Consider the following 27964-nt stretch of genomic DNA (forward strand, 5'->3'; position numbering starts at 1 on the left):
TGTCCCTTAACCAATTTTGTATCCATGCTGCCACTGCCTCTTTAATCCTGCAGGCTTTAATTTTGCTTACAAGTCTAATATGTGGAACTTTGTCAAACGCCTTTTGAAAGTCCAACATCAACACCTGTACTTCAATTTCATTTCAGCTCAGTCCTGAGACTGTATCACCTGCAAAGATCAAACTGCAAGCTTTGGCCAGGACCAATTGGCCATTTTACTGCAATATATGTGGCATTGAGTCGTATGGGCCAAGAATTGATTGATTCCTGGACTCCTGAGTTAGCTGTGGCTGGGGCATTGCAGTTATCCTCAGTGCCCCTGAGCTTGCAGAAGGCAGAACAGTCAGCATTCCTGCTCCCTAGTGCGTGCGCACGCATGCACATTGGATGAGTTTAAGATCTGGCCTGGCTGTGATGCCTTCCTGGTATTCTAGTTGGCAACACTCTGGATTCCCAGGTAGAGAATGCCAACTTGGGTGAGGTACTCTGTGGCCTGTGGAAACACATCTCAAAACCAGCAGATGCCTTCAGGAGAGGAGGAATGAAAATTAGTGGGATGGGGTGAGGGGATATCAATAAGGATTTGGTAAAACCTGCCAGTTTTCTTATACTGTCTACCAGCTCTACAAGTCATGTGATGGAACTGTAGAAGCACTGGCTTTGTACAGGGTCTGCTCGGAGTATTTTTGCAAAAAGCCAGTAATAACTAGAATATCTTGGTGGCTGAGATTGGCACAGTTGGCGCATAGCAGCGTGATCATTGGTATTTTTCTTCTGTACTTTGTGATCTCAATCCACCTTATATATACCTTCCACCACAGCGGCAGGGGATGAGGCCAAGAGGGCATCCAGTGCAGTACACTGGAGTAATGGTGTGTACAGTGTGGTAAACTGGGGTTATTGATCATTAACATGTCTATAACCCTAATCTTCACCAGCTCTCACTCCCCTCTTTATTTTGGTTACTATAAAGAGGCCCTATACTGGGTTCTGCTTCCTGATCATGCCATTTCTGGCGCAGGTTCCTTCCCAGAACGTTCACCTGAGAGGCTGACTGACTTACTGTGTATTTCCAGCATTTTCTCTTTGTTTTAAATTTCCAGGGTTCACACCTTTTTATCATTCTGTAATGTGGTCATCAGTCTGATCATTTAAAGGCTCTGAAGAGAGAGAGACGTACATTAATAATAAAATCAGGTGTCATCTTGCAAAGATGGTCTTTCCTTTCCGGTGTATCTGTCTCCTTACAATCCTGTCTGCTGGTTTAAGTCACATTCCAGCTCTAGCTATTGTCACCCTTTTGACATACCAGTCTCTTGTTTTGTTAACTGTTCCCTTTGGAACAACCTTGGCATTTCTCCCCGATTGACCAAATTGAGTTTTCTAAGAATCTACCTCAGTTATTAGAGGGGGTGTTTAACAATCCAACAGTACTCTGCAAGGTAAACATCAGCTTGAAGTTGGTGAGTCTGTCCATACCTCCAAGTGTACCTTTCTCGAAGAATGCCCCGACGTAAGCCAAGACTTCATGGTTCTTGACTGTATTGGTGGAATTCCGTCTATTGACGTAATAAACCATATCCAAAGAAACCTAAAGATTCTCACTTTACCACAGTCTGAGACACCGCTGCATCTGTTGCTTCCTCTTCTCACTTTAACCCGCATTCCTGCATCATTCATTGCATTTCCTCAAATCCTGATTCTGCCCACTTCTGCCTCTATTCTTCCGGCCTCGTATTCCCCCAACTCAATTTTCTTTTTTACGTTTTCTAGGGACATAGAAACAGGAGACCATTCAGCCCCTCATGCATGTTCCACCATTCAGTTAGATCATGGTCGATCTGTATCTTAACTCCATCTACCCTGCCTTGGTTCCCTTAATACCCTTGCCTAATGAAAAATCGATCAATCTCGTTTTGAAATTTTCAATTGACTCTCAGCAGCTTTTTGGGGGAGAAGTTTCCAGCTTTCCACTACCCTTTGAGTGAAGGAAGTGCTTCTTGACATCACCCCTGAATTGCCTAGTTCTAATGTTAAGATTATGCCCCCTTGTCCTGGACTCCCCCCACCAGAGCAAAGTCTACTCTAACATCCGATCCAACCGAGCTGTACTTTCTTGTGATTCTCCCGAAATAACTTCTGTGACCCTTCCTTTCCAGTCCTCTGGTACAGTTGCTAGGTCTCCTAAAGAAAGAGCTGTAAATTTATGAATTAAACTGTTTTCCTACCAATAGTCTTGATGATCTTGGTAAAGAACTTCCTGTTAGAGTTGTGAGTCCTCACCTTTACCACATCACTTATAACTTGAAACCTACTCTGTTAGTGTAGCTTATGGCTAATGATCAATCCCGATTGTGGTAAATTGCCCATTGGCGGCTATGTGGGATGCCCACCTCAGAAGATGGAGAAATACTATAGTGCAAGACACAGATTACAGACAATGACTGCTGTCCAAAATGGATATAATAATGTACAAAAGCAGAAATTATTTCCCTGTGCAATAAGCAAACTTAGACTATGTACAAAAGCAAAATACTGCAGATGCTAGAAATCTGGGGGGGGAAAAAAGCCAAAAATGCTGGAAATACTCAGCAGGTCAGGCAGCATCTGTGGAGAGAGAAATAGTTAACGTTTCAGGTTGATGACCTCTCATCAGAACGATATACAACAGGCCTGACTGTAAAAAGACTGTCTGTAGTTCCTCCCTTTCCACTCAAAGGTCCTGAAATGTCTCGTTGCCTCATGCCTCTTCAAATTCCTCTCTTTCCACACCCCCTCAACCCATTTCCTCCTTTTTCTGCTTGGTATCCACATTTCTGGCTTGCAAAACAAACGTTCTCTGAGATGCAACGAGCATGCCAAAACTGGATTAGTTTTAAGGTCATTTTTGAATGTTATTTTGTATTTGGAATTTTTGTACAGTTTCAATTTCATCTATGTGAACTATTAGTAAATGTTTTTAAATAAAAAGCGTATTAAAAATATAGAAGCGGAAGGTGTCCTGTTGGGATTATTTCATGGTGTTCGATCCCCGTGTTGCAAAATGGTGGTTCAGTGGGGGCCCTGCAACTAGTCCCTACAGAACTCTTAATCATGTGCCATAGCTGCCTGTTGTTGCTGAACGTGAAACAATCCAAGTTTGCACTGTGTTGATTTGTTTGTGTTCTTTGTCCCATTGTCAGAATCATACAGTTCAGCCGTCCAGTTAAATATGAAGAACTGCACCAGAAAGTCAAGACCGTGTTTGGGCAGCTAATGGATTTAAACTACACAAACAATGAGGTAATCCCCAGTGTTCGAGGCTCTTTACTGCTTTTATTTCCAGAATTGAGCCTGTCTGCTTGGCTGCCTCTGTCCCCTCGTTACCACTCCCCCTGCACCCAGCAACTTCTGGAGTTTTGTCCCTTTTGCCCCGAGTTCGCAAGAATCATTACCACCATGAACTTCACCACTTGCTCTCTCAGCCTCTTTTCAATCCAACAATTTAACACCCAGTTTTTCTTCATCAACCTCTCCCTTTATTCATGCATTATTCTCACCCTTTTTGAAGTTGTCATCACTAGTGTTCCCTGTGAGCTGCGCTTTGTTCTGCGCGGCCTGTTTCTTTTACTGCGGGGTCCCTTTAAATTTCTGCGTTTACGCGGTACTTGCAATGTAAAATCCGGTGAGCGGCCTGTGCGGGGCCTTTCCCATTACTGCGCGGCCGCGCAGCTTAGAGGGAACAACTCATTTCACCCCCCCCCCCCCACCCTAAAAAGCCAATCCTTGCCGTCGAAATCTTCCCAAGCCACTGTCCTAGCACTTGTACTGTGCTTCCTTTCTTCCCAAGTTTCTTGACTGAGTCATTAATACCCGATTGCATGCTCATCTCCCCCACACTCCCTCTGAGTCTTTACAGTCTCGTTTACGACCAACCCACAGTATCAACACCACCTTGGTCAAAGTTGCCCATGGCGCCCTGTGAGACTTCAACCAGAAGTCACTGCTTTTCTAAAATAACAACAGAAAATGCTGGAAAAACTCAGCAGGCCAGGCAGCATCTGTGGGGAGAGAAACCGAGTCAACGTTTCAGGTTTAAACCCTTCGTCAGAACTGAAAAAACACAGGAAATGAAACAGATTAAAAGGCCAGTTTGGGGGCTGGGAAATGGGGATGAAAGAACAAAAGAGAAGTGAAGAGACATTAAGAGGTATTCAAAACCAGACGAGATGGTGATAGGACTAGTAACGAGACAAAAGACGGCTCTAGATTAGGTGTGAAATGCGCTGGCAGAATGGGAGACAGCTGCCATGTGGGAGAGAGAAAAAGGGGGAAGGGCACAAAACAAAGGTGTGGATAAATAATATATATAAAAATGTAATAGGGGCCGAGGTTGTGATCTGAAATTGTTGAACTCGATATTGAGTCCGGAAGGCTGTAAAGTGCCTAATCGGAAGACGACTGCTTTTCTAGTTGTCCTGAACTTCTCCACTGCCTTTTGACACTGTTGACCACACAATTCTCAACCGCCTCGGCTCCATCGACCCCCTCTGTCGCACCATTCCTTCATAATTCCACTCCTCCCTATCCCAACACAGTCACTACATCTCAAACCATTTCCTCTCCATTCACGTCTCTATCCTTGGGTCCCTCCTGTTCATGAACTGCATGCTGCCCCTTAACATTTTCTGCAATTGTGGGATCTGCTTCCATATGTATGTCAGACACTCAACTTTATCTCTCCTCACAACTCTTGACTCCAGGACTGTTGCGATATTACCAACCTTCCTGTCAACAAGAAGTCCTGGATGAATCATAGCTTCCTACAGCTCCACTTTGGCTCCTGTACTACCTATGTGCCTTTGGCACCGACTCATCAACCTCCCTGGCTGGGCCCAGTAGAGTTTGACTCCGAGTTGAGCTTTTGACCCCACATCTGGTCAGTCGCCAAGGCTGCTACCTTCCACCGCTGCCTAAGGCTAGACTCGACACGTTCAACCAAGAGTCCTTTAATGCGCAGCGTCTGTCTTAGTGCTAAACATCTTGTGGTAAAATAGCAGCCGATGCACTGAAGCTGCCAGTAAGAACACAATGGACTAGTTCTGTACCTAAGGGTGCTGTAGCAGGGTTTAAAGTAGCGCGAGGCAGGTGTCATCAATTGTTGTAAGGAACACTGTCACCTGGGTCTTTGTTCAATATGGTGCATGGAAACAGATACGCTGCACAGTTGTATGTCAGATAAATAAAATATATATAATCTGTAGGTTTTTGTTCAGTTGTTGAGCGATTAATTAAATGGACTGAGAAATATTAAAAGCAAGCAATTACGTAAGTGTCATCTCTCAGTAAACTAGGATTTATAAAGATTTGTCTGGGCTGTCGTGCAGTTTCTGCTCTTTATCTTTGGTTGTCATGTGCCGTGAAATCTTGATTCTCCACCCAGTGCATAGAACTTTGATTGTGGAGAGTGCCCCTATATTTAGTCTAATGCATGAGGTTTTAACTTCTGATTGTCGTGTTTAGATTATCTCTTCAAGCGTGTGCAGATAAAACCTACATTTTGTCCATTTTAAAAATGAGCTACTCTGGTGGGGGGGGGGGGGGGGGAAAGAAATGCTGGCAGCCCCGACTGTGGCTGGCCTCCCGGCCCAGAAATCCTCACTAGCTGTGCCAAAGCTAAAACCTCTAGCTGCACCGTAAATTCTACTGGTTACTGCACACACAGATAACTTGTTGCTGGATAAGGAACGCTAAGGCTAGGGAGAAATCAGTTTCAAGTGCTCAATTGTGCGCTGACTAGTTTATGTAAACTGGACTTTTACAAACATTCTTGTGAATAATGAGATTTTGGATAAGCGAGGTTCTACGGTACTTTGACTCCGAGTTTGTTGCATTTTTCTGTTTTCTTGCTGGTTGTCTCGCTCACTTTTGTTCACCTTTGTGTGACTGCATATGTTTTGTACTGATTTGGTTTGGTTCCGTCCTCCCTCTTGCTCCCAGCTACTGATTCCATTACGAAGTCAGGATGATCTCGACAAAGCCATCGACCTCCTGGATCGAAGCTATAACATGAAGAGCCTGAAAATCTTGCTTGTAGCTCGAGAGAAAAACCACGTAAGTGTTAACGTTCCCCAGTCCTCAAGGTGAACAGTTTGTCTAGGGAGCACCTGGTTCCTTCAATAAATAAAAGCAGGGAAACAATTGTGGGAGTCCGATATCTGGAATGTGGGGCAGTAACTTGAGTAGCAAGCAGTTCTCTTTTTCAAACTTTTTTTTAAATAAAGCATATCATTTATAATCTTGGGTAACCATCCCAGGTCAATGTTAAAATTGTCCGCTGTGCATCCCTTAGGGCCTCACGGGAGAGGGAGGGAAGGAAGGAGCGGGGAATGTAGCAGACTGGCAGAGCCATGCAACCACAGTTATTTGCGGAGGAAGTGATGTGGCAGAACCGTTACAGCACAGCTACCTGATTTCCTTGAGCTTGGTTCAGTTCAGTCCGTTCACTAATTTTACATGCCCCCTTCTGCTGAGCAAGTAAACAAGCAGATGCGTCCAGGTTTTCTGCCTTCCCTTTCACAGGTCATTCCAGTTAAAGGAAAATTCACGCTATTTTGTGTCCCTTTCTTTTCATTGATCTGTTCTGTGCTGTAGCTGGAAAAGAACGATTCAGGGTGGAATGTAAGTGTTCTCTTGCACCCTTAAACCCAAACCCCGGCACCATGTGCGCGTGCGCTCAAGCAGGCAGGCAGGCGCACTCAGCCGTGCAGACAGATAGGCGCACACAGAGACAGATGTACCACTTAAAATGACACCATGTGGTATTAAGCCCTTTAAGATGCGTGAACTCGGTATGGAAGTGGATCGTATTTCTTCTTGATGTGGATGCCACCTAACAGACGTTATCAGCATAGTGTGAGCGCCAGCGCAGCAGCGCTGTTACACACCTCCCCCTGGAAGAATGGGAGAAGTCAACTTTACTCCCAAGCATTGCCCACCTCTCTGGTGGGTTTTATTTATTCCTTAACTTTTCACGTTTGGCGTTCCTACTATTAAGGGCGCTGTCTGGCTCCCTGCTTCAATTTGCCATGCAAAATGACATGGCCGTGGCACAAATGCTTGCCCTCACACTTCTGCCCTGGCTGCTCTTCAAGTGATTTTTTACATTGGACGTGCTTCCTCCTCACACAGTTCTAAAGAGCTTTAAACAAAAACAGTGTGGGAGAAGCTATGTTGGCTGATGGTGTGAGCTATCCAGTTCCAAGGAAGGTCCCGTGAAAATTGTTTGAAGGGCAACAAACATGACATGCTCCTGTCTCACCTTGGCTCCCAGCACCCCGCCCCCACAGTACTCGCTGAAAGCACCGCATTGTAGGGCTTAATCCTGGAGAATTTCCTTCAAAATAAACAACATTTTATCAGCACAGAGCTGGAATTTGCAAGGTTTGGAAGAGCTGCTTGTGGTTTACAATCTCTTGCAGTTACAACTGTGTTTGCAATCTCTACCCCTCTGGTCCCTAACCTGCTGAAGTTACACTTTCTACCTATCGGTTCAATAAAAAAACGGATTTTTTACTGTGTCCATGTTCCTCCAAATTGCCCACAGTTACTGATGAATGCATTCTGAAAACACTGGCTCGTACTGGGCCACGAGTCCTCGTGGGCCAAGAGCTGTCCTCATGGGCCACGAGCTGTCCATTGCCACATCCAAGTGCCCATTGTGAGTTTAGACTTGGACAACAACAACAACTTGCATAAAGTGCCTTTAACGTAGTAAAACACCGAAGGCATTTTACAGGAGTGTAATCAGGCAAAACTTGACACTGAGCCACATGAGATATTTGGGCAGCTTTGTCAGAGGTAGGTTTTACGGAGCGACTTAAAGGAGGAAAGAGAGGTAGAGAGGCGGAGCGGTTTAGGGAGGTAATTCTAGAGCTTCAGGCCTAGGCAGATGAAGGCACAGCCATCCATGGTGGAGTGATTAAAATCAGGGATGTGCAAGAGGCCAGAATTGGGAGGAGCGTTGATATCTTGGAGGGTTGTAGGGCTGGAGGAGGTTACAGAGATGAGGAGGGGCAAGGCCATGGAGGGATTTGAACACAAGAATGAAAGTTTTAAAATCGAGGCGTTGACAGACCAAGAGCCAGTGCAGGTCAGCGAGCATGGGACAGCGAATGTCTGTAGTCTATTCGATTGGGAGAGCATCACCTGATCCTGCACTCGCCCAACTGCCATCCCTCATCCCCTTCCGTGCGTGTGTACACGTATATACATACACTCGTGCACACACACACTACAGAGCAGGAGCCCTGGCTGATGAGCTTTTTTCCCTTCCTAGCCCAGGATGGCTGAGACATTTCTTGTTTCCCCAGCTGAGAACAGCTAGCTCCGCACAGACCAGGGATAGACCCTGCAACCTTCTGGTCTTTTTGACTTGGTGCTAGCGCAGGGTGGTGCCTTTACTTAATAGGCCAAAGGACAACGCATTCTGAAATTTAATTTAAAACCACGCTGCATTCTATGTAACTGGCTTGCAGAATTAAACTGAAACGGAGACCGATGAAGTGTTTGCCTGATGTGGGATCTCTGAAAGCCTTGTGGTAACTTTGTACCATTTTGAAGACATTTACCACATATTTCAAGGATCCCAGTCAACTTAAATACTTTAACTAAATTTAGAAACATGTTATAGTGTCTCATTGTTAGGCTGTTGCCAGCAAACTCATTATTGTGGAGCATCGCTACAGATGAGTGCAGGAGATTTGCGGAATCTCTCCCGAGCTACACTGTATTGATCGTAACCTGGTAACCTGTCTGCTGCACCACTGACCAGCACCTCCTGCAGGGCAGCCCGTATTTACCAGTTCGTCCACATTCTCTGTCGCTGGCTGGAAAGCCTTGCTTGGTGAGACGTCTTTCCCCAAAAGCGCGATGCATGTTGTTGACGAGTGCTTAGCTGCACGCGCCCACCTTTTGTGCTGAAGCTAGGTGAACGATCACGCCATCGAGCTACCTTGTGGGCGGACCGCCTGTTTGAACAACTATTGCCCTCGCAGCAAAACAGGCTGCTGCTAATTTCAAGCCCTGCTGTACTGTTGGATAGACTGGTGCGAAAGAATAAATATCGGGATAGACTGATACAGCACAGACGGGGTTCATTCGGCCCATCGTGCCTGTGCTGGCTCGTTGCAAGCGCTTTCCAATTGGTCTCACTCCCCTTCTCTCTTCCTGTAGCCTTGCAAATTCTTCCTTTCAAGTATTTATCCAATTTCCTTTTGAAAATTACTATTGAATCTGATTTCACCACCCCCTCGGGCAGTACATTCCAGACCATAACTCGCTGCGTGAAAAACATTCTCCCTATTGCCCCTCTAGTTCTTTTGCCAGTTATCTTAAATGTGTCCTCTGGTTGCTACCAGTGGAAAGTTTCTCCATCAAAACCTTTCATGATTTTGAACTCCAATAAATCTCCCCTTAACCTTCTCTAAGGAGAACAATCCCAGTTTCTCCAGTCTCTCCACATAACTGAAGTCCCTCGTCAGTTGCATTGTTAATTTGGATTAGGTCTGCGTTTCTCATGCCTCCAAGGTGTGTCGTGCAGAGCTCGCCTTACACTGAAGAAATGTCATAAATATAAGATAGCCACTAATAAATCTGTAAGGAATTCAGAAGAAACTTCTTTACCCAGAGAGTGGTGAGAATGTGGAACTTGCAACCACATGGCAAATAACATAGATGCATTTAAGGGGAAGATACATAAGTACACGAGGGAGAAAGGAATAGAAGGATATATTGATAGGTTTAGATGAATTAGTGAGAGAGGAGGCTCGTGTGGAGCATAAACACCGGCATGGACCTGTTGGGCTGAATGGCCTGTTCTGTGCTGTAAATACTATGTAATATGTAAAATGGGTTTTGTCTGCTGGGTAGGATGCATTCTGTCACGTTTTCTTCCTCCGCTTCCCCTCCCACTCCCCCTTGCTGAGGTGGATGGAATTCATGCCAGGTGCTCCAATGGGTATGAGTCTCAAGCAGGCCCCATGGACTTGAACCCCTCTTCTCCCACTCCATGTTGCACCTTACCTGCTGCATTGCTAAGTGTTGCATGTGCTAATGTTATTGTCAAAATTACACAGATGTTTACATTTCCACTGGAGTCCAAGTCGAAGCCCAGTAAATGTTTGTCTTTCTAACAAAATGAGGTTCGTTTTGGGGAGCGATGGCCAAGGGTCTGTTGCCTGATCTTGTTGTTTCCCTTTGGAACTCGCAGGTTGGTCTATGCCAGATGTGAGAGGGTTTTTGTTTCAGATTACTAGCTGTTTTTTCCTTGTGCTGTGAGTAATGTAGAAACACATGGCAGGTTTTCACAGAAACCAATGTTTTGCTGCAAGCTCCCACTTCCTGTTCAGCACAGAAATTTGCTGGGGCACTGTGAGCTTTTTATTTTAAGCTTCTCTCCGTAAACTCTGTACCGTTGGCGATCTGTGCCAGCCCTTGCATAACGTCATCAACAGCTGCTGACTAATCACATTTCTTTTTAAAATCTATCGTCCTAGATTTACCCCTGGAATGAAAACAAGTTCAGGAAATAATACATAGCGAGAATGAGTGCACGGTAGTTTTTAATCCCTTACTGTTGATTGTCACTTTCTCTCGTGTTAGCAGGTTTAAGATTGGAGTTGTTTGTGCCAGTAAAACGTAACACGGGTGTTCAATGCAATAGCTAGGGCTAATTACACACAATGAACCTTGAGCAACACATTTAAACCATCATAGAGATGTAATTCCAGTTTAAACAAGGCATTTGGCAGCTGTGCAGATATTTGGGTGTCATGGTGATTGAGGCCCCTCGATTCATTCAAATCAGCTTTTACAGCAGAGACACGCTAATAAATGAACAGCTTAAAAATACATTTCAGGAATGTGTTTCCATGTCAAATTACACAGCACTTTATTTTGTTTTTCAAATCTTCCCTTCTCCCCTGAAGGAGCCAACTCTAGTTCCACAGGTACACGCTGACCTCCACTATCTCACCATTCTTCATTTGTGAGCCTAGACACTTAGGCCTAGAAATTGGGTTGGGGCGCCAAAGTGGCGCAAAAGTCGCCTGAGTGCAGGATTTAGCGCAGCGTTCGCAGCTTCAGCGATCGTCCGATATTCAGTTTCATTGCCCCTCGAGGGACACGGGGCGAGGCTCGAGGCGCTCCGCGTCCCTCTTAGGGCGCTGAAACTGAATATCGCAGCGCAACGTGCCGCAGCGCCACACGCTGCAGCACGGCACGCTGCGGTACTGCAGGCCTTCCTCCCACTGTTAAAGGGGAGGTGCCTGCAACAGCGCGAACCCCGATCGCGAGTGCCGGCAAACGAGCCCGGCACCAAGGAGAAGTGCCGGGCTCTCGGGAAACAGCCGGCAATGCCGCGGGGGGGTTGGGTTAGGAGGCCGGGGGCGGAGGTGCTGGCAGGCGGCCGCCAAAAAAGGCGGCCGCCCCGCACCTCCACCTTAACAGTAAGGCCCCGTGAACCGGGCGCGGGTAGCGAACAGCGCAACTGCGGCGTTCGCTACCAAATATCGCGAATGGGGCGCTGCACGCACCGATGACGTCATCGGTGGCGGCGCAGCGCAAAAGACTTAACGCCACCATTATCGCCCCAACTCAATATCGCGGGAGGCGCAGCCCGTGGCGCTACAGCCACTGCCTGCCTCTTTAGGCGCTAACAAGTGCCGCTACTTACCCAATTTCTCCCCCTTACTGTCAGCAGGCTATTCCACCATGGGACCATCAGCTGGCTCCGGTAGTGTAGTGGTTGTGTTACTGGGCTAGTAACCTGGACTAGTCCAGAAGCCTGGTCTATCCAGAGATTGTGACTTCAAATCCAACCCTGGCAGCTTCAGAATTTGAAATCAGTTTTTTAAATCTAGAAATAAAAATCTGACATCAGTGAAAGTGTCTCTGAAGCTGTCTGTCGTAAAAACTCAGCTGGTTGACTAATGGTTTTTGACTTAATCCATTTGGTGGTTCCCCTCCCCGCTCCGCGGAGCAACGAGTGTTGCCAGGCTTTTTTTAATGGGTGGGAGGAGGAGAATGAGGGCAAGACTTGCTCCAAGTTTGTTTGTCCCTGTGTTCCACAACACACACGGTCTCTGCCTGTCCTCCCCTCGGAGCTCCGGCAGCCAGAGTGGTCGAGAGACAGCTTTTCCTTCTAGACAAGCGTCTGTCCCGGGTGCTGTGTCATCCCACAGCGATCAGACTGGGATCCGTAGGGAGTTTGACCCTGCTGCCGTTGCCATAGTTGTAAGCCGAACCTTGGCCGTGCATATCTAATTTCTTTTCTCCAAATCCTAGACATCACCAGCTTCTTCAACTGTTACGAAACAGGTCCGCATTAAGGCCTCTCAGTCAGTGGGGGACATTCTCAGCACCATCTACCAGCCACCAGAGTCACGGGGCAGGCACCTCTCTGTTGGTGAGTACCAGATCGTCAGCAATTTGAAAGGATGTTAAAGCAGCTCTTACTATAAAAGTAATAAGACCTAAGTAAAGCTTTGTAACCAGAGGGGTTGCTGGAATGCTCCTCCATCCAGCACCAGGAACTATTTATTTAACAACTTTAGATCTGTTTTCTTTTCTATAAGTTAAGCAGCATTACCGTGGCGCATTATGGGAATAGGCCAACAGCCTGAATCCGTGAACTGATCCTGCTAATGTTTGAGCAAGTTCTTGAAAAGTTCTAAAACTGCTGAAGTGGAGTCTGGGAATTGAAGTGTTAAGTTTACATTTTATTCCTGGCACATGCCCCAGTGGAGCTGTATTGATGTGGTTCTTGCAAAGGTACGGTGGCCATGCTTCTGGTTTTGAGCCAGGCAGTCCAGTCTCGGGCATGAATGCCTGGGAATTCTCCTCAGGACCAAAATTCAGACTCTTGCACGTTTCAAAGGAAACTCTTGAAAACTGCAAAAGTAAAGGCTTTTCATGCCTGCATACAATTTTTAAATTTTTTTTTAAAACAATGTCCTGTCCTTGCCTGATTCTGGACTGGGGAAAAAGAAGGCAGCCCTGTTCAAAAACTGGCCCTTGCACCATGAAGGCTTCTTCTTTGGTGGCAAGCAAGACCGAGTGTGGACCATAACTCACTGTTCCGGTTACAAAATACAAAAGGTGCTTGAACGCTTGATTAAATTGTGTTTGATTCTAGGATGCTCGCTCTGGGTATTTTGTAGGCATGTAGCTGAGCTGGTGAAGGTAGTGTGTGAAATGGTCATTTCCTGGATGTTTGCTGGTTGGAAGGGTTTATTGACTGCACTTGGACTAGGCTTGGAATAAAATGCCCTTGGAAAGTAGAAATATAGAACTGCAAAAAGTGTCTTATTTAGGGGTGTGAAACGAAAGGAGGGGCGTAACGAGATATGGGAACATTTACAATGCATGCACATTCTATGAAGGTCCTGCTTACATTGACAGGATTCTAGAGATCGAAAATGAGCAGTGCAGCAGCTTCAGATGTGGATCAGATGTTTCTGTTGGAAGACTTCAGCCCAGTTCAGGAGTGTCAGCCTAGTTTTTACGTTCAAGTCTCTGGAGTGGGGCTTGAACCCACAACCTTCTGACTCGGGTGAGAGTGCTGTCACTGAAACAGGCCGTTCAGCCCTACCAGTCCATGTTGGTGTTTATCCTAATCCCACGTGCCCACCCTATCCCTTTATTACCCTTCCGTCAGCCACCGATCTAACCTACTCTAAGCATGGAGAGGGCACAAAGGATGAGCCCGAATCTGTTCGTGCCTCTGCACGTTCCAGATTGGGCTGCTGGATCGCATTAAAGAGCTGGAATCCAGTTGGATATTTGTTTCTCTTCCCTAACCCAGGGCCACCGAGCCAGTTCTTGCACCTATCGCCACAGCTCAGACCCGGGGTCTTCCTGGATTGTTTGATCCAGGAGCGTCCCATTTGGTGCTTTTTACCCTTCTTCTTAGGCAGTCCCTCAGAACCGAGGATGACTTGCTTCCACATTAAAAATGAGTTCTCAGGTGACTGATGAGTCCAATGCGGGACCTACAGTCTCTGTCACAGGTGGGGCAGACGGTGGTTGAAGGGGCGGGTGGGTGGGGTGATTGGGTTGACGTGCGCTCCTTGCGCTGCCTGCACTTGGCTTCCGCTTGCTCCCAGCGAAGAGACTCGAGGTGTTCGGCGCCTTCCCGGATGCTTCTCCTCCACTTTGTGCGGTCTTGGGCCAGGGATTCCCAGGTGTCGGTGGGGATGTTACACTTTTTCAAGGAGGCTTTGAGGGTGTCCTTGAAGTGTTTCCTCTGCCCACCTGGGGCTCTCTTGCCGTGCCGGAGCTCCGAGTAGAGCGCTTGTTTTGGGAGTCTCGTATTGGGCATGCGGACAATGTCCAATCGGAGCTGATCGAGCGTGGTCAAAGCTTCGATGCTGGGGATGTTGGCCTGAGCGAGAACACTGACGTTGGTGCGCCTATCCTGCCAATGGATTTGCAGGATCTTGCGGAGGCAGCGTTGGTGGTACCTCTCCAGTGCTTTGAGGTGCCTGCTGTACATGGTCCATGTCTCTGAGGCATACAGCAGGGCGGGTATCACTGCTGCCCTGTAGACCATGAGCTTAGTGCCGGGTTTGAGGTCCTGGTCTTCAAACACTCTCTTCCTCAGTGCAGCCTTCAGTCGCCTATCACACTGAAGGCGGTGTTGGACTTCGTCGTTGGACTTTTACCCACTGAGATGACAGAGGACCCAAACTAAAGTTGCTTTTATTTTCTAAACACCTGTTTAATTTTATGCCTTCATTTTCTCTGCATGTGCATTTGTGCCCGGGAGAGGCTCAAGGTGCAGCTGGTGGACTGCCAGCCAGTTCCTGGGAGCTGTTGACAAGCCCAAATGTTCATGACACTCGCCAGTAAAATTGTTTGATCTTTTAAAATCATTTTTTACCCAGACCCACACTGAACATTTTTTTTCAAATTTTTGCCTCGAAGCTCAAAGTGACACTAGTGCAGTTTAATCTGAAAACAATTTGGCGACCAAATAAAATTGGGGGTTCAAATGCACATTGCTATCTCCAATACTCCGAAGGTTGGCGTTAGGCAAGTTTTCTCCTGGTTCCCAGCCAGAGTTCACCTGAATAGTAGCTTAAAACATAAGAATATAAGAAATAGGAGCATGAGTAGGCCATTCGGCCCCTCGGGTCTGCTCCGCCATTCAATAAGATCATGGCTGATCTTCTACCTCAACTTGACTTTCCTGCACTATCCCCATATCCCTTGATTCCCTTAATATCCAAAAATCTATCGATCTCTGTCTTGAATATACTCAACGACTGAGCCTCCACAGCCCTCTGGGGTAGAGAATTCCAAAGATTCACCACCCTCTGAGTGAAGAAATTTCTCCTCATCTCAGTCCTAAATGGCCGACCCCTTATTCTGAGACTGTGACCCCTGGTTCTAGACTCCCCAGCCAGGGGAAACACCCTCCCTGCATCTACCCTGTCAAGCCCTGTAAGAATTTTGTATGTTTCAATGAGATCACCTCTCGTTCTGCCAATGAGTGAACCCTGACCTGGTCATTGTTGGATTTCCTGTAAGGAGCCCATCAAGTGTTGGAAGACGGGCAGGATACTTCCCTCCATCAGAGACCCAGTGTTATGATGCAACCAAAACGGTTTCCTAATTATTGGCAAGTGTTGCAAGTCTAGGTCCATTCGTGTAACTTGCAGAAAGAGCAAATTGTGTGGAAATATCAGAGTTGAGGGGAAAGGAAGTTCGGGCATGGGAGAGTACTCTTCATTCAGAGCTCCTGATTTATTTATTACTATTTAAAAAAAAAAAAAAAGCAGCAATGGATCAACTCCAGGAATGCCAGCTATCAGCTGGGTGCACTCTGTCATCAGCCAGTGATTTGGTTTCCTGGCTCCAGGCTGCTCCAGACCCCCTCTCCCCCCCCCCCCCCCCCCCCCCCCCCCCCCCCCCAAGGCTGCTCCAGGTTGACCCCCTCTAACCCCCCGACCCCCATCCCAGACTGATCTGGGTCAACCCCCCCCTGCCAAGGCTGCTCCAGGTGGGCTCCCTGGTGGATCAGGAGCGCTCCGTCCCCTTTTACACTGACGGTGTATATTCCAAACTGCTGAACACTTACATTTCCAGCTGTTGCTAGGATCAGTCGGCCAGACTAAAATAAGATTGCTTTTTTGTCAGATAGACAGATGGAGTGCCTGGCTTTGGCAGGGTGATAGAGGAGAGGAAGGGCAGTGCTGGAACAGATATGTGATGCATTCACATCCTATTCACAAGGGTGTTCTCACCTGGTGAGGGATTTTACCCGACACCTTGCCAGGTTTTAAAAGAGGAATGTGCAGAGATACTATCATAAAACATTAATACTGTTGCATCACCTTTCTGATGCTATAAATGTTTGTGTCTCTGAAAGCTGGAAATCAAAGCATCTCCTTGTTGGGGTTCGTATTTTATTAGCTGCAGTGTGAACAAACAGCTTTTAGACCGAATCCTTGGAACTGCCAGTGATTGAGAATCCCTGAAAAGTTGCCTGTGCAGAGCCAGGGTGTGTCGATATCAGACGCGTTTACATGAGCCTTCTAGTGAGGACTGAACTGATCTCTGAAGGCCTGTGATGCTGCAGGAGTGTTTCACTGGTCTCTCTGTCGTGTGTTTATCTTCAACATAGTGTGAGTTTAGCCGCGTTTGTGTTTGTGGGGAGAGATAACGATCGGGCAGGATGAAAATGGTCCAGAGCTCAGTGCTCTTGTTTTTCCATCCACTTCCTTTGATATACACTGCTTTGCGCGACTTCCCCTTCCTGTTAGCGAGATGTTGTTTCCACAATAGCAGCTGGAGACTGGCCAATCAGATAACAGTTGCTTTTAGTATTGTGTGAAGGAGTGCTTGGGATGTGTTGGAAAAAGTGAAAGTTGAGGGGGAGGTAGTAATGCATTTGAACCCAAATGTTAATTTATCTTGTTGGTTTGTTGAGGGCCCAAAGTTAATTCTTCTGTTTTTCTGGACTGTTTTCATTCCCGATTATCTCAAAGGCCACAGAGTCCAAAGCAGAAATGCACTTTATTTAATCCCAAGCTACATTTAGGATTGTGCACACAAGATAAAGTTATGCATATTTTTAATTGCAGTCATCCGATTCATAGAAAAGAAGGCTGTGGTTTCAAAATCCGCTCCAAAACCTTCAGCGCATAATCTAGTCCAATGGAGTAAAGAAAAAGACACATTTATAAATCGTGTCTGTCAAATATCCCAAGGCCCTTCACATACAGTGAATTGCTTTTGAAGTGCAATGATGGTTATGTAGGCAGTCACTTTGTGCTCAGCAAGATCCCGCAAGCAGCAGTGAGATGAATGACCAATAATTGTGTAATGGTGGTGTTGATTGACTCCCCTGCTCATCAAATAGTGCGTATGGTCTTTGACGGTCTGAACCACCAAAGCAGACGACAAGTTAATGTCTCGTGAAGGATGGCACCTCTGGAGATGTAACACTCCCCCAGTATCTACTCAAGTCTCTGCCTAGATTATGTGCTCAAGTCCTGGAGTGGGGCTTGAACCTGCAACCTGCTGACTTGATCGAGTGATACTAATCAGGCAGGCTGACAACCCAAGTACTTGGGGAATGCAGTACTGTCAGATGAAATGTTAAAGATCCCACTGCACTATTCGAAGAGGAGCAGGAGAATTCTCCCGGTGTTCTGGCCAACGTTCATTCCTCAAGCAGCACCTAAAACCGATTAATGGGTCACTAATCTCATTGCTGTTTATAGGATCTTGCTGTATCCAAAGTGCTGTTGTGTCTGCCGACATAATGACTGCGACTTTTTTTTTTAATAACACTCCTACGAAGCACCTTGGGAAGTTTTAAATGCGCTATATAAATATAAAAAGAAAAGAAAGACTTGTAATTATAAAGCGCCTTTCACGACCACCGGATGTCCCAAAGCGCTTTACAGCCATTCAAGTACTTTATGAAGTGTAGTCACTGTTGTAATGTAGGAAACATGGCAGCCAATTTGTGCACAGCAAGCTCCCACAAACAGTAATGTGATAATGACCAGATCATCAGCTTTAGTGATGTTGGTTGAGGGATGAATTTTGGCCAGGACACCGGGGATATCTCCCCTGCTCCTCTTCAAAACAGTGCCATGGGATCTTTTACATCCACCTGAGAGAGTAGACGGGGCCTCGGTTTAACATCTCATCTGAAAGACGGCACCTCTGACAGTGCAGCACTCCCTCAGCACTGCACTGAAGTGTCAGCCTAGCTTTATGTGCTCAAGTCCCTGGAGTGGGACTTGAACCCACGACCCTCTGACTCAGAGGCAAGGGTGCTGCCCACTGAGTCACGGCTGACATCTCAAGTTGTTGTTGAATGCACATCAAAAGTACTTGCGAAGTATTTACAGCACAGAAACAGGCCGCTAGGCCCAATAGATCCATGCTGGTGTTTATGCTCCACACGAGCCTCCTCCCCACCCCCATCTTTCTATTCCTTGCTCCCTCATGTGCTTATCTAGCTTCCTCTTAAATGCATCTATACTATTTGCCTCAACTACTCCCTGTGGTAGTGAGTTCCACATTCTCACCACTCTCCAGGTGAAGAAGTTTCTCCTGAATTCGCCGTTGGATTTATTAGTGACTATCTTACGTTTATAGCCCCTAGTTCTGGTCTCGCCCGCAAGTGGAAGTGCTTAATTGTGTGTGAAGTGCTTAGAGATGTTTCTGAGACATGACGAGGTGCTACACGAATGCAAGTCTCTTATTTTTTTGTTGATACCTGACATGTTGGCTCTCTGTGTAGCTGTATTTGTAGGGATAAATTTGAGAGCATCTTTAAAAAAGATTAATATCACAGTTTTTTGTGTTTCTGGAGCAGGCGGTGCTCTTTCTCTCTTACCCCCCCCCCCCCCGCCCCCCGCCCCCCTCCTTGATACTTGGTGGTGAAGGTCCCACCAGGTGTAGAAGTCAAATTTGCACCGGAAGGTGGCAGGTTCTATCCCCGCTCTGTACTTGGTTAACTGATTTCAATAAGAGCAACAGTTGCAGATGCTCTTGGTGTCCTTGGACTAGTGAGGGGGAAAAACCGCTAAGATTCCTGCTTCTGATCACAATCGGGTCACTCCTACCGGCAACAGCCTGTGCGGCTGTCAGCTGATGAGTAGCGGCCCCGGCTGTGATGCCCAAAGTGGTGGGATAGCCTGTTGACATTCCCTGTTTTGTCTGCGATGTGAAGAAAGGTCACTGGGCAAGTTATGGGGGATGTTAACATTTATCGAACAGTACTGCAGGAGAGTCGGTGCAGTGCCTTCAGGAGAAGTGGCGGGGGGGGGAGGGGAGATGGGAAAATCACAAAGTAAAATGTACAATTTTCAGCTAACAAGAAAAAAAATGCAGTATGGCCTTTGCATTGCAGAATAGCAGCGTAGGCAGATTTAGCTACTGATTTTCATTCTTCATTTTGAAGACTATGAAATACTTTCCTGAGGTGCAGGAACTTGCAATATTTTACCTATTCTTGCATTTACACGAGGGTCATGAGTCTGCATTATAGTACGGACTGCTGAGCAAGGCTGAGTGCAGATAGAAAGCATGGTGATGTTTTGAGGTATGGGGAATGAGGTACAGTAAACAGAAGTGTCTCAATTGTGCCGTTCAGGGTATACTGATCTACCCAGAGAGACACTCCAGATTCCTCTGAACCTTGGCTGTGCTGTACATGCATGGTTACTTATGCATCATTCACATTGGTACGTGAACTGTAGCTATTATACTGGGCCTGAGTACTGAGGGGAGAAATACAATGGGCCAGAAATTCCAGGCCAGAAGCGTGAGTGCGGTCGGCTTACTCACGCTTCTGGCCGTTGGAAATGCCGGCGTTCAGCATGAACAGCGCATGCGGCGAACGCCGGCATTTCCAGACCTCGAGCGCATGCGACTGCACAGGCAGCGCTTGCGCAGTGAACTTCGTGGATTTCATTCATGAAATCCGTGAGGGTAAGTCCTTAGAAGTTACACTTGAAAAAAGCAAGTGTAAAGTTGTTCATTGGCTGCGGAGGAAGATATATTTTATCGTGGAGCTTTTGAAATGCAATATTTTTGTTTGGGAAAGGGAGGGAAGTTATTCTAAGAAATTTTAAGTAAGTTTTAAAGTTTAAATTTTTTTTTTTAAAAAGGGTTTTCAGAACGGTAGGTAGAAGGAGCAATTGTGGCTGTGTGAATGGAATGTGAGAATGAGTTATGTATGTATGTCCACATATATTCCTTTACGTATATGTATGTATGTTTTATATTCCTTTACTAATGTGTATGAATGTATGTTTTTAATTATGATTTTCCAATAAGTTACTTTCTCTGAAAGTCATAATTAAATAATACATTCATACACATAAATAAAGGAATATATACATAACACGCAAAGGAATATATACAGACATACATACTTTCAGAAGCTCCACGATAAGAAATATCTTCCTCCGCAGCCTGTGGAGCAACTGTACCCATGCTTTTTTCATGTGTAAGTTGTAATGACTGGACCTCACTGAAAGCATTAATGAAAGCGGCGAATTATACTGCGCACGCGCTGCCTGTGCAGTCGCACGCGTTCTGCCTCTGAACCCCTTCGTTCAGAGGACAGGAAATGCCGGTTTTCCCCACATGCACTGTGAATGCTGAAAACCGGCATTTCATCCGGCCAGATGCGTAAGTACCCCGACCGTACTAGTGCATTTGGAAGGGAATTACTGGGCCAACATTTTACATGTCAATAAAATAAAAAATTTAACAATTGCACGACTTGCCCCCTCGCATCTGCGACTGAGGGCCCAAGGAGGTGCATTGCGCAAGAGGTCATCATCGTACGTATCCTCACACTGTTCCCTTTGGGGAACTGTATGAAGTGGTGGAAGGATTTATGGCCGTGATTAACGCTCATTCCGTGACCGTAACCATCTTTGAACCAGCCATTAGGGTGGTTAGTCCTATGGCGGGAGGGTTTTACGGGCTCCCACAACCCATCTGAGGGGGGGGGGGGGCCACCAACACCCACGGACGCAAGTATCCCGCTGGATGTCCACCCAGAATTTAAAGTTGGAGCTCCGACTCCACTTGCCGGGACTGTCTGGAGTGGGGTTCAAAACCCTACTCCTTCTGGCCCAGCGGCGGGGATGCTTACTGCTGCGCAAAAGGCCCACTCCGCACAAAAGGTGACACCCATACGTTTCCTGCGCCTTTTCCCTCCCCGTGACTGGAGCCCTATGCTGCCATTTCACGTTGCTAATTGGATTGGGCCTTTGTCATAGCGGTAGGATCCCCGCCGCTGGGCCAGATCAGGGTAGGGTTTCGAACCCCGCTCCAGACAGTCCCGGCAAGTGGAGTCGGAGCTCCGGCTCTAAATTCTGGGTTGACATCCAGTGGGATATTTGTGTCCGTGGGTGTGGGTGGCCCCCCCTCCTTGTATAGCTTGTGGGAGCCCGTAAAACCCTCCCGCCATAGGACTAACCGCCCTAATGGCTGGTTCAAAGATGGTTATGGTCACGGAATGAGCGTTAATCATGGCCATAAATCCTTCCACCACTTCATACAGTTCCCCAAAGGGAACAGTGTGAAGACACGTATGACGACGACATTGCTAAATAAATAAATGGAATTAAAAAAATTCTTTTAGGGCTTTTAAAAGTCTTTAAATTGCTTTAATTCTCTTTAAAACTACTTCAGATTACTCAAAATAATGTTAACATTTTAAAAAGTTTTTAAAAGTTACCAAAATCTTCAAAAAACTTCCAAAAACCTATTTAAACTGCTGCTTTGCATGTAAAAATCCTTAGCAGCTTGACAGAAACATTGGGGGCGTGTCCAGTGAAACTGAGACCTCAAGGGGCGTGTCTCACTTACACTGCACGCTCCTGGCTTCGCGCTGGCTGCACTCCTGGGCGGCGTGACGTCATACGCTGCCCGGGAATGTGCTTTCTATTTCTGCAAGTTCAGGCGTCCCAGAAGCTGATCGGCACGAGCGCGGGGTAAGTGCAAATACGGGGCTTGCACGCGCTGCAAGCCCCGTTCTAGAATTTCTGGTCCAATAGAAGAATGTCAGCGCAACACAGACATTACACAAGGCCTCTTCTGAGCATTTTCATTTGATTTGATTGCATTGCACCTTACTGAACAGGATGTCTAGTCATAAAAACAGAAAATGCTGGAAATACTCAGCAGGTCAGGCAGCATCTGTGGAGAGAGTTAATGTTTCAGGTCGATGACCTTTCGTCAGAACTGGAAAAAGTTAGAGATGTAACGGATTTTAAGCAGGGGCAGGGAAAGGGGAGGAGGAAAAGACAAAAGGGAAGGTCTGTGATAGGGTGGAAGGCAGGAGAGATTAAATGACAAAAGGGATGATGGTGCGAGGAGATGGTAATGGGACAAGTGAAGAAACAAAAGATGGGTCTAGAATCGCTGTAAATGGGAATGGCAGAAACATCAACAGCTGCCGCCCGAAAAAATGAGGGCAGAGGTTATGATCTGAAATTGTTGAACTCTTGTGTTAAACCCGGAAGGCTGTAAGGTGCCTAATCAAACGATGACGTGGTGTTCCTCGAGATTATGTTGAGCTTCATTGGCCGAGCACCGAGGTCAGAGTGGGAGTGGAGCGGAACTTAGTGACAGGCGACCGGAAGCTCGGGGTCATGCTTGTGGACTGAATGGAGGTGTTTTGCAAAGCGGTCACCCAATCTGCGTTTGGTCTCCCCAGTGTAGAGGAGACAGCAGCGAATACAGTACACTAAATTGAAAGAAGTATAAGTAAATTGCTGTTTCACCTGGGAGGAGTGTTTGGGGCCCTGGGCGGTAGGAAGGGAGGAGGTAAAAGGGCAGGTGTTGCGCTTGCACGGGAGGATATCTAGTCACTATCTGTAGATAGGTTAGTTTTGCACAAGCATTTAACGAGCAGGTAAGCGCTAGGTAATGCATTAAAAAAGATATCCGCATCGCTCAGTAAAACGGTTTTCTATGCAGGTTCTCAGAACACGGGTCGAAGCTCCCCACCACCAGGATATGTACCAGAGCGACAACAGCGGATCGCTCGCCAAGGATCCTACACCAGCATTCACAGCGAGGGCGAGTTCATCCCTGAGAACATGGAACGATGTGTGAGTAAAGATTTTGCTCGGTAACGTGCCCTAAAATGTACAAAACCAAAATCGGAATTTTCCATGAAGTGAGTAACAGCAAACGTTCTGTCCCTCTCCCTCTGAGGAGATTACATTGGAGCACCTTCATCCAGGGATGCAGGCTGTGTATACATTATTCAGTGCTGAACTGCCAGCTCTTTTTGGTGTTTGGGTTGAATTGAAGCTCTGATGTACGTATCCATGACTACAAGATAGAGACGGATGTTGGCAGTTCTACCAGACTATATTACCACAACTTCTGGCTGTACATGTTGTTTTCCTCTGCCAATTGATTTTGTCAGGCTGAGTATTGTTGTATCTTGTCATTTTCTTAAAGCAACGTTTATCTCTGTAGGAGAGTGATAGACGCAAGACAAAACCTGATCACAAAATGTCAGAAGTACTGTAGTCTGGTGGCGGGCATGCCTCTGCAGACAGCAACCAAGGGGCTTGGGTAGTGTGAGGTGACAGAGCCTAATACATGAGGCGTGTTCCAGGTTCGATCTCCAGCCTGCACTGCAGTCATTCTCAGCCAATGTGTGATCTGCCCGATCATGAGCTCCATCCCATGCCTCCTTAAGTCCATGGTAAATAGTTTCCTGTGTTCAGATTGTCATTACTTGTAAGATTAATAGGCCAAATCTTCCTGGAAAAATAATGGCGTGTTAACAACTCGCGCCATCATTAATGTGCAAATCAGCCAGCAAGCTTGGGAAGAAGAGATATGCCATGAGTTGCGTATCGCCAGAAATTGCTGATTAACTTACGCCGCTCCACTGTTTGCTTTGCACAAACGGCATCTCGCCCTTCACCTCCATTATTTTTTTTTAAGAACATGCTGTATTTTCACATTAAGTGCCCATTAAACTTATTGCCAAAAGTTAGGGCTGGCGATTAAGAGCGTAAGTAACCTTTTAACAACGTGATAATTGTTAATGCAATGCCAGTCAATCTCTCTCTGGCCCAGAAAGGGAACCATTTAAACTGTCACGTCTCATTCCTTCAAACAGTGAATTGTTGTTGGAGATTTTTAAATTGTGAAACTTTATTTTGTTTCTCTTTTCCTTTCTGTGTCTATTTTCTCTCTCTCAATCTAATCTTTCTTTCCCTCTGTTAATTTCCCTTTCAGTACCTGATTTGACGAATTCACCCTCCTTTGTTGTTTTTCTCAATCCTTAAATCTAATTGGTTAAGGAGATAGACTGTTGGTGCCATCATTCACCGAGGTCCCAGATGCCCTGCTGCCCTCCCCGCGCCGTTATCGACTTGCACTTCCAGCAAGTTATGGCGCAAATTAATTTCAAGCTGAAGGGTGCAGGAAAAAGCCTTTAACGCTGCCCCACTCCAGCAAGATTTGGCTCATTGAATCCCCCAATCAGACCCCCTCCTGGTCTCCTCTTCTCCGGTGTGAACAAGCTCAGCTTCTGTAGCCTCTCCTTGTAGCTCAGGTGTCTGATGCCAAGCATCAGACAGGTAGCCCACAGCTGCACCTTTTCCAGTTAAATATCTTGTGATATGGTGACCAGGGCAGCACTCGCTGCACCAGGTGGGGACGAACTGAAGCCGTGAATAGGCTCAGTATCATGTCCTGTGATGCTCTATACAATCCAAGATCGTTTTACCTCATTTAGCACAACTACATACTGCAGATGGTTTCAAAGATCTGTCTACTAATCCCCATAATCCTTTTCTTCTGATGAATTTTGTGGACTAACAACATTTCATTTATAGTTCCAATATTTATTCTCCTTCCCAAGTCTCATTCATCACTTTTCACGCGCTGGCATTGAATTTAATTAGCTATTTCTCAATCTGTGTAGATCGCACTGCCCCTGATTGTTTGCACCCTCCTTCCCCAACCTTTGTGTCATTGGTGGGTTTTGACAGTTTTGTCTCTATCCCCGCTTCCAAATCATTGATCTACAACATGATCTGTTGGCACTGATCCTTGGGCACCCCACTAGGCCTGGCGACGTCACAGAGCGGAAGGGAATGCACTGGTGGGAAATTTAAAGCCCTGATCTCCCGGGCTGCTAGAGGCAATGTTCTGGAGAAGGAATCGCCAATTTCAGGAGACTCCGCCAAAAGCGGGAGGGTTGGGAACCAGTGTTCCCTGTAATTTTGTTTGGCGCTGCACGGCCCATTCAGAATACCGCGCACGCTTGGTTTTTCTCATTGAAAAGCCGGCAAGCCAGCTGTGCAGGGTCCCTGCAGCGCCGCGTGACCACCCAGCTTACAGGGAACATTTTTGGGAACCCTACTCCTACGTGACACTGTATCAAAAGCCTAAATGAGCAACGTCGACAGTTCTCTTCATCCACAAGCTCCGACAACTTCTCAAAGAATTTTACCGGGTGTGTCTAGGATGAACCACTCCCACCTCAGTGACTTGCCCTCCTTCAGATGAACCTCTATTATTTTACCCATAACACAAGCCCGGCCTTGTAAAGTCTTTTTTTCTTCTTCCCCTCCAGTTGTTCGGTACAATTCCCTAAAACCCCCTACCAGAAAGTGAGCAGTTTCATCAACCGTTTCTTTGAGCGAGGTCCTGATGGGCTGGTCTCACACAGCCACATGGCACCCAGCCTAAACTTCGTGGCCTAGTTAAGACCAATGGCCAGTCAACCATTTTTTTCCTCTGGGGACTCCAGTGTGATGCCCCGTAATGACAAATTGATGTCAGCATGTCGATGCTGAGCTGATGCCGTGATGCCAGTCCTTCACGCCTGCACACTGACTCGTCACAGACAGTTTGCGGGTGTGCTACATCCTGCTTGTAGCTGGTTTATACAGAGATCGGCTGCACTGTTCGCACATTAAAAAGCAGGAGAGCAGTGCTCCTCCAGGACCCAGTAAACAAGCCGCTTCTGATGCCTCTCGGAACAGCAGCACGGAGTGTGGAGGACTTGCTTCCACAGTGAGTGTGAGTGAATCACTCCAGGTTGTCCTCAAAAAATCTCTGCTTTAATCTGCCAAACCTGTCAACAGTCAAACGGAGCCGCAATACACCAAAATTGGGAGTGGGAGAGTTCTATTAAAAGTGCAACAGATCTCTATACTAACAAAGTTGTCATTTATTCCAGCAAGTTTCACTTCTTTTGATTCCTTCTCATGTAGCCAAATAATTTTCTCAATTGGTTTTTGTTCCTGGGGGTGAGGCAGACCCTTGTATTAGTTTGCAGATTGCTGAAAACAGTGGAAGCCCCTATGTGCATGACACACTTGTTCTGCAGAGGTTATTTATAAACAAGCTGAGTCTCCATGGTTATGACTGCAGAGCACCCATTCTGTCATATTCAGCTTTCACTGTGTTTTCTTGTGGGATGACACGACACCTCACACTGGCCCTGGGCCTCTCAGCTTCCCCCTCACAACCTTCTGTTTTCATCCTTGCCTGTGTTTCCTGCCTCCAAGCTGGCTGTGATCATAAACTGCACCCTGCGAGTGACCTAACCCACTCACTAAAGCCTTTCCAGTAAACTTATGGATACAGAGTATCGCAGTCTCTGTCTGATGTGGAGGTACCTGCAATCCCACAAATAATTTAATTCTGACCTTTTGCTAATGTATTTTCTTCTCTTCATTTCCCTCCACAACTTTCCCATCGCGTGACATTCCTCGGCAGGCGGACCACCTGCCCCCAGGCCTCTGCCTGTGCTGTAGATGATGGTGCTGTGCCAGAGCCGACCTCAGTGACTCACCCTCTGCCATTTACCTCACTGACTGCGGGACAGCACCTCCCCTTCATTCAGCATATACACAAGATTTTTTTTCGCTCTCTCTTCCTACAGAAATGATTTAGTCTGTTTGGGCCTGGGGCCTGCTCCCAAACTCCTGCCAATCCCCCCTTTTTTAAATGAAACAATTTGCATTTATATCGCGCCTTTCACGACCTCAGGACGTCCCAAAGCGCTTTACAGCCAATGCAGTATTTTTGAAGTGCAGTCACTGTTGTAATGTAGGAAACGAGGCAGCCAATTTGCGCACAGCAAGCTCCCACAAACAGCAATAAGATAATGACTGGATAATCTGTTTTACTGATGTTCTTTGAGGGATAAGTATTGGCCAGGACACCAGGGGAGATGGAGCCTCAGTTTAACATCTCATCCTCTGACTGTACAGTGGGGATGGTGGGGGAGGAGAGTGTGTCTCTGGGGAGAGCGAGGGGGGTATTCTTCCGCTACATGTCATTTACTTCCAACTCTCGGGGCTGTGACATCACCTGGCACCTTGTAGGCTGACACTTCAGTGAAAGTAAGAAGACCGACTTGCATTTATATAGTCTTAGCACATCTTCTGGATGTCTCAAAGCGTTTCACATCAAATACTTTTTGGAGTATAGTATCTGATCTTTTTAGGCAGCCAATCTGCACACAGCAAGATCCCAGAAACGGCAAATCAGTGGAATCTTTTCTTGGTGGCCTTGATTGAGGGAAGGTTATTGAGCAGGACACCAGGAGCGCTCCCTGCTCTTCCAGTAGTGACCTGGGATGTCTTGTGAATTACTGAGGGTGTGCTGCATCGGCAATGGTGCCATCAACTCTTACAGAATCCTTTCCTGTTGCACGTCTCTAACGCAACTGAAACAATTAATTGCCTTGGGCACCATTTAAACTTAAAACAAAATCAGCAGTTGCTGGAAATACGCAACAGGTGTAAAGAGAAGTCAGGTTAATGTTTCAGGTGTAACCCTTCATCAGAACTGAAAGACTAACCATCATTTTAGTAAAGTTGGGGGAGGTTGAGGATAGAAGAAAAGATACTGCAGAGAGGAAGTTTTTGGGTTGAATGAGCTGCAGACTGTAA

At 46.6% G+C, this 27964-nt stretch overlaps 1 protein-coding gene across 1 annotated transcript in view; it reads left to right on the forward strand.

Annotated features, from left to right (window-relative positions):
• Positions 1-27964, forward strand: part of map3k3 (mitogen-activated protein kinase kinase kinase 3) — a 161020-nt gene that overhangs the window by 49256 nt on the left and 83800 nt on the right. Inside the window, exons 5-8 of the mRNA XM_085966637.1 lie at positions 3182-3281; positions 5979-6092; positions 12324-12444; positions 23004-23137. Coding sequence (XP_085822763.1) covers positions 3182-3281; positions 5979-6092; positions 12324-12444; positions 23004-23137 — 469 coding nt within the window. The remainder of the gene's footprint in view (positions 1-3181; positions 3282-5978; positions 6093-12323; positions 12445-23003; positions 23138-27964) is intronic.

This window comes from Somniosus microcephalus, chromosome 24 (genome assembly GCF_052327205.1).
Source record: "Somniosus microcephalus isolate GS21.2 chromosome 24, FLI_Smic_1.0, whole genome shotgun sequence".
NCBI classification, from domain to species: domain Eukaryota; kingdom Metazoa; phylum Chordata; class Chondrichthyes; order Squaliformes; family Somniosidae; genus Somniosus; species Somniosus microcephalus.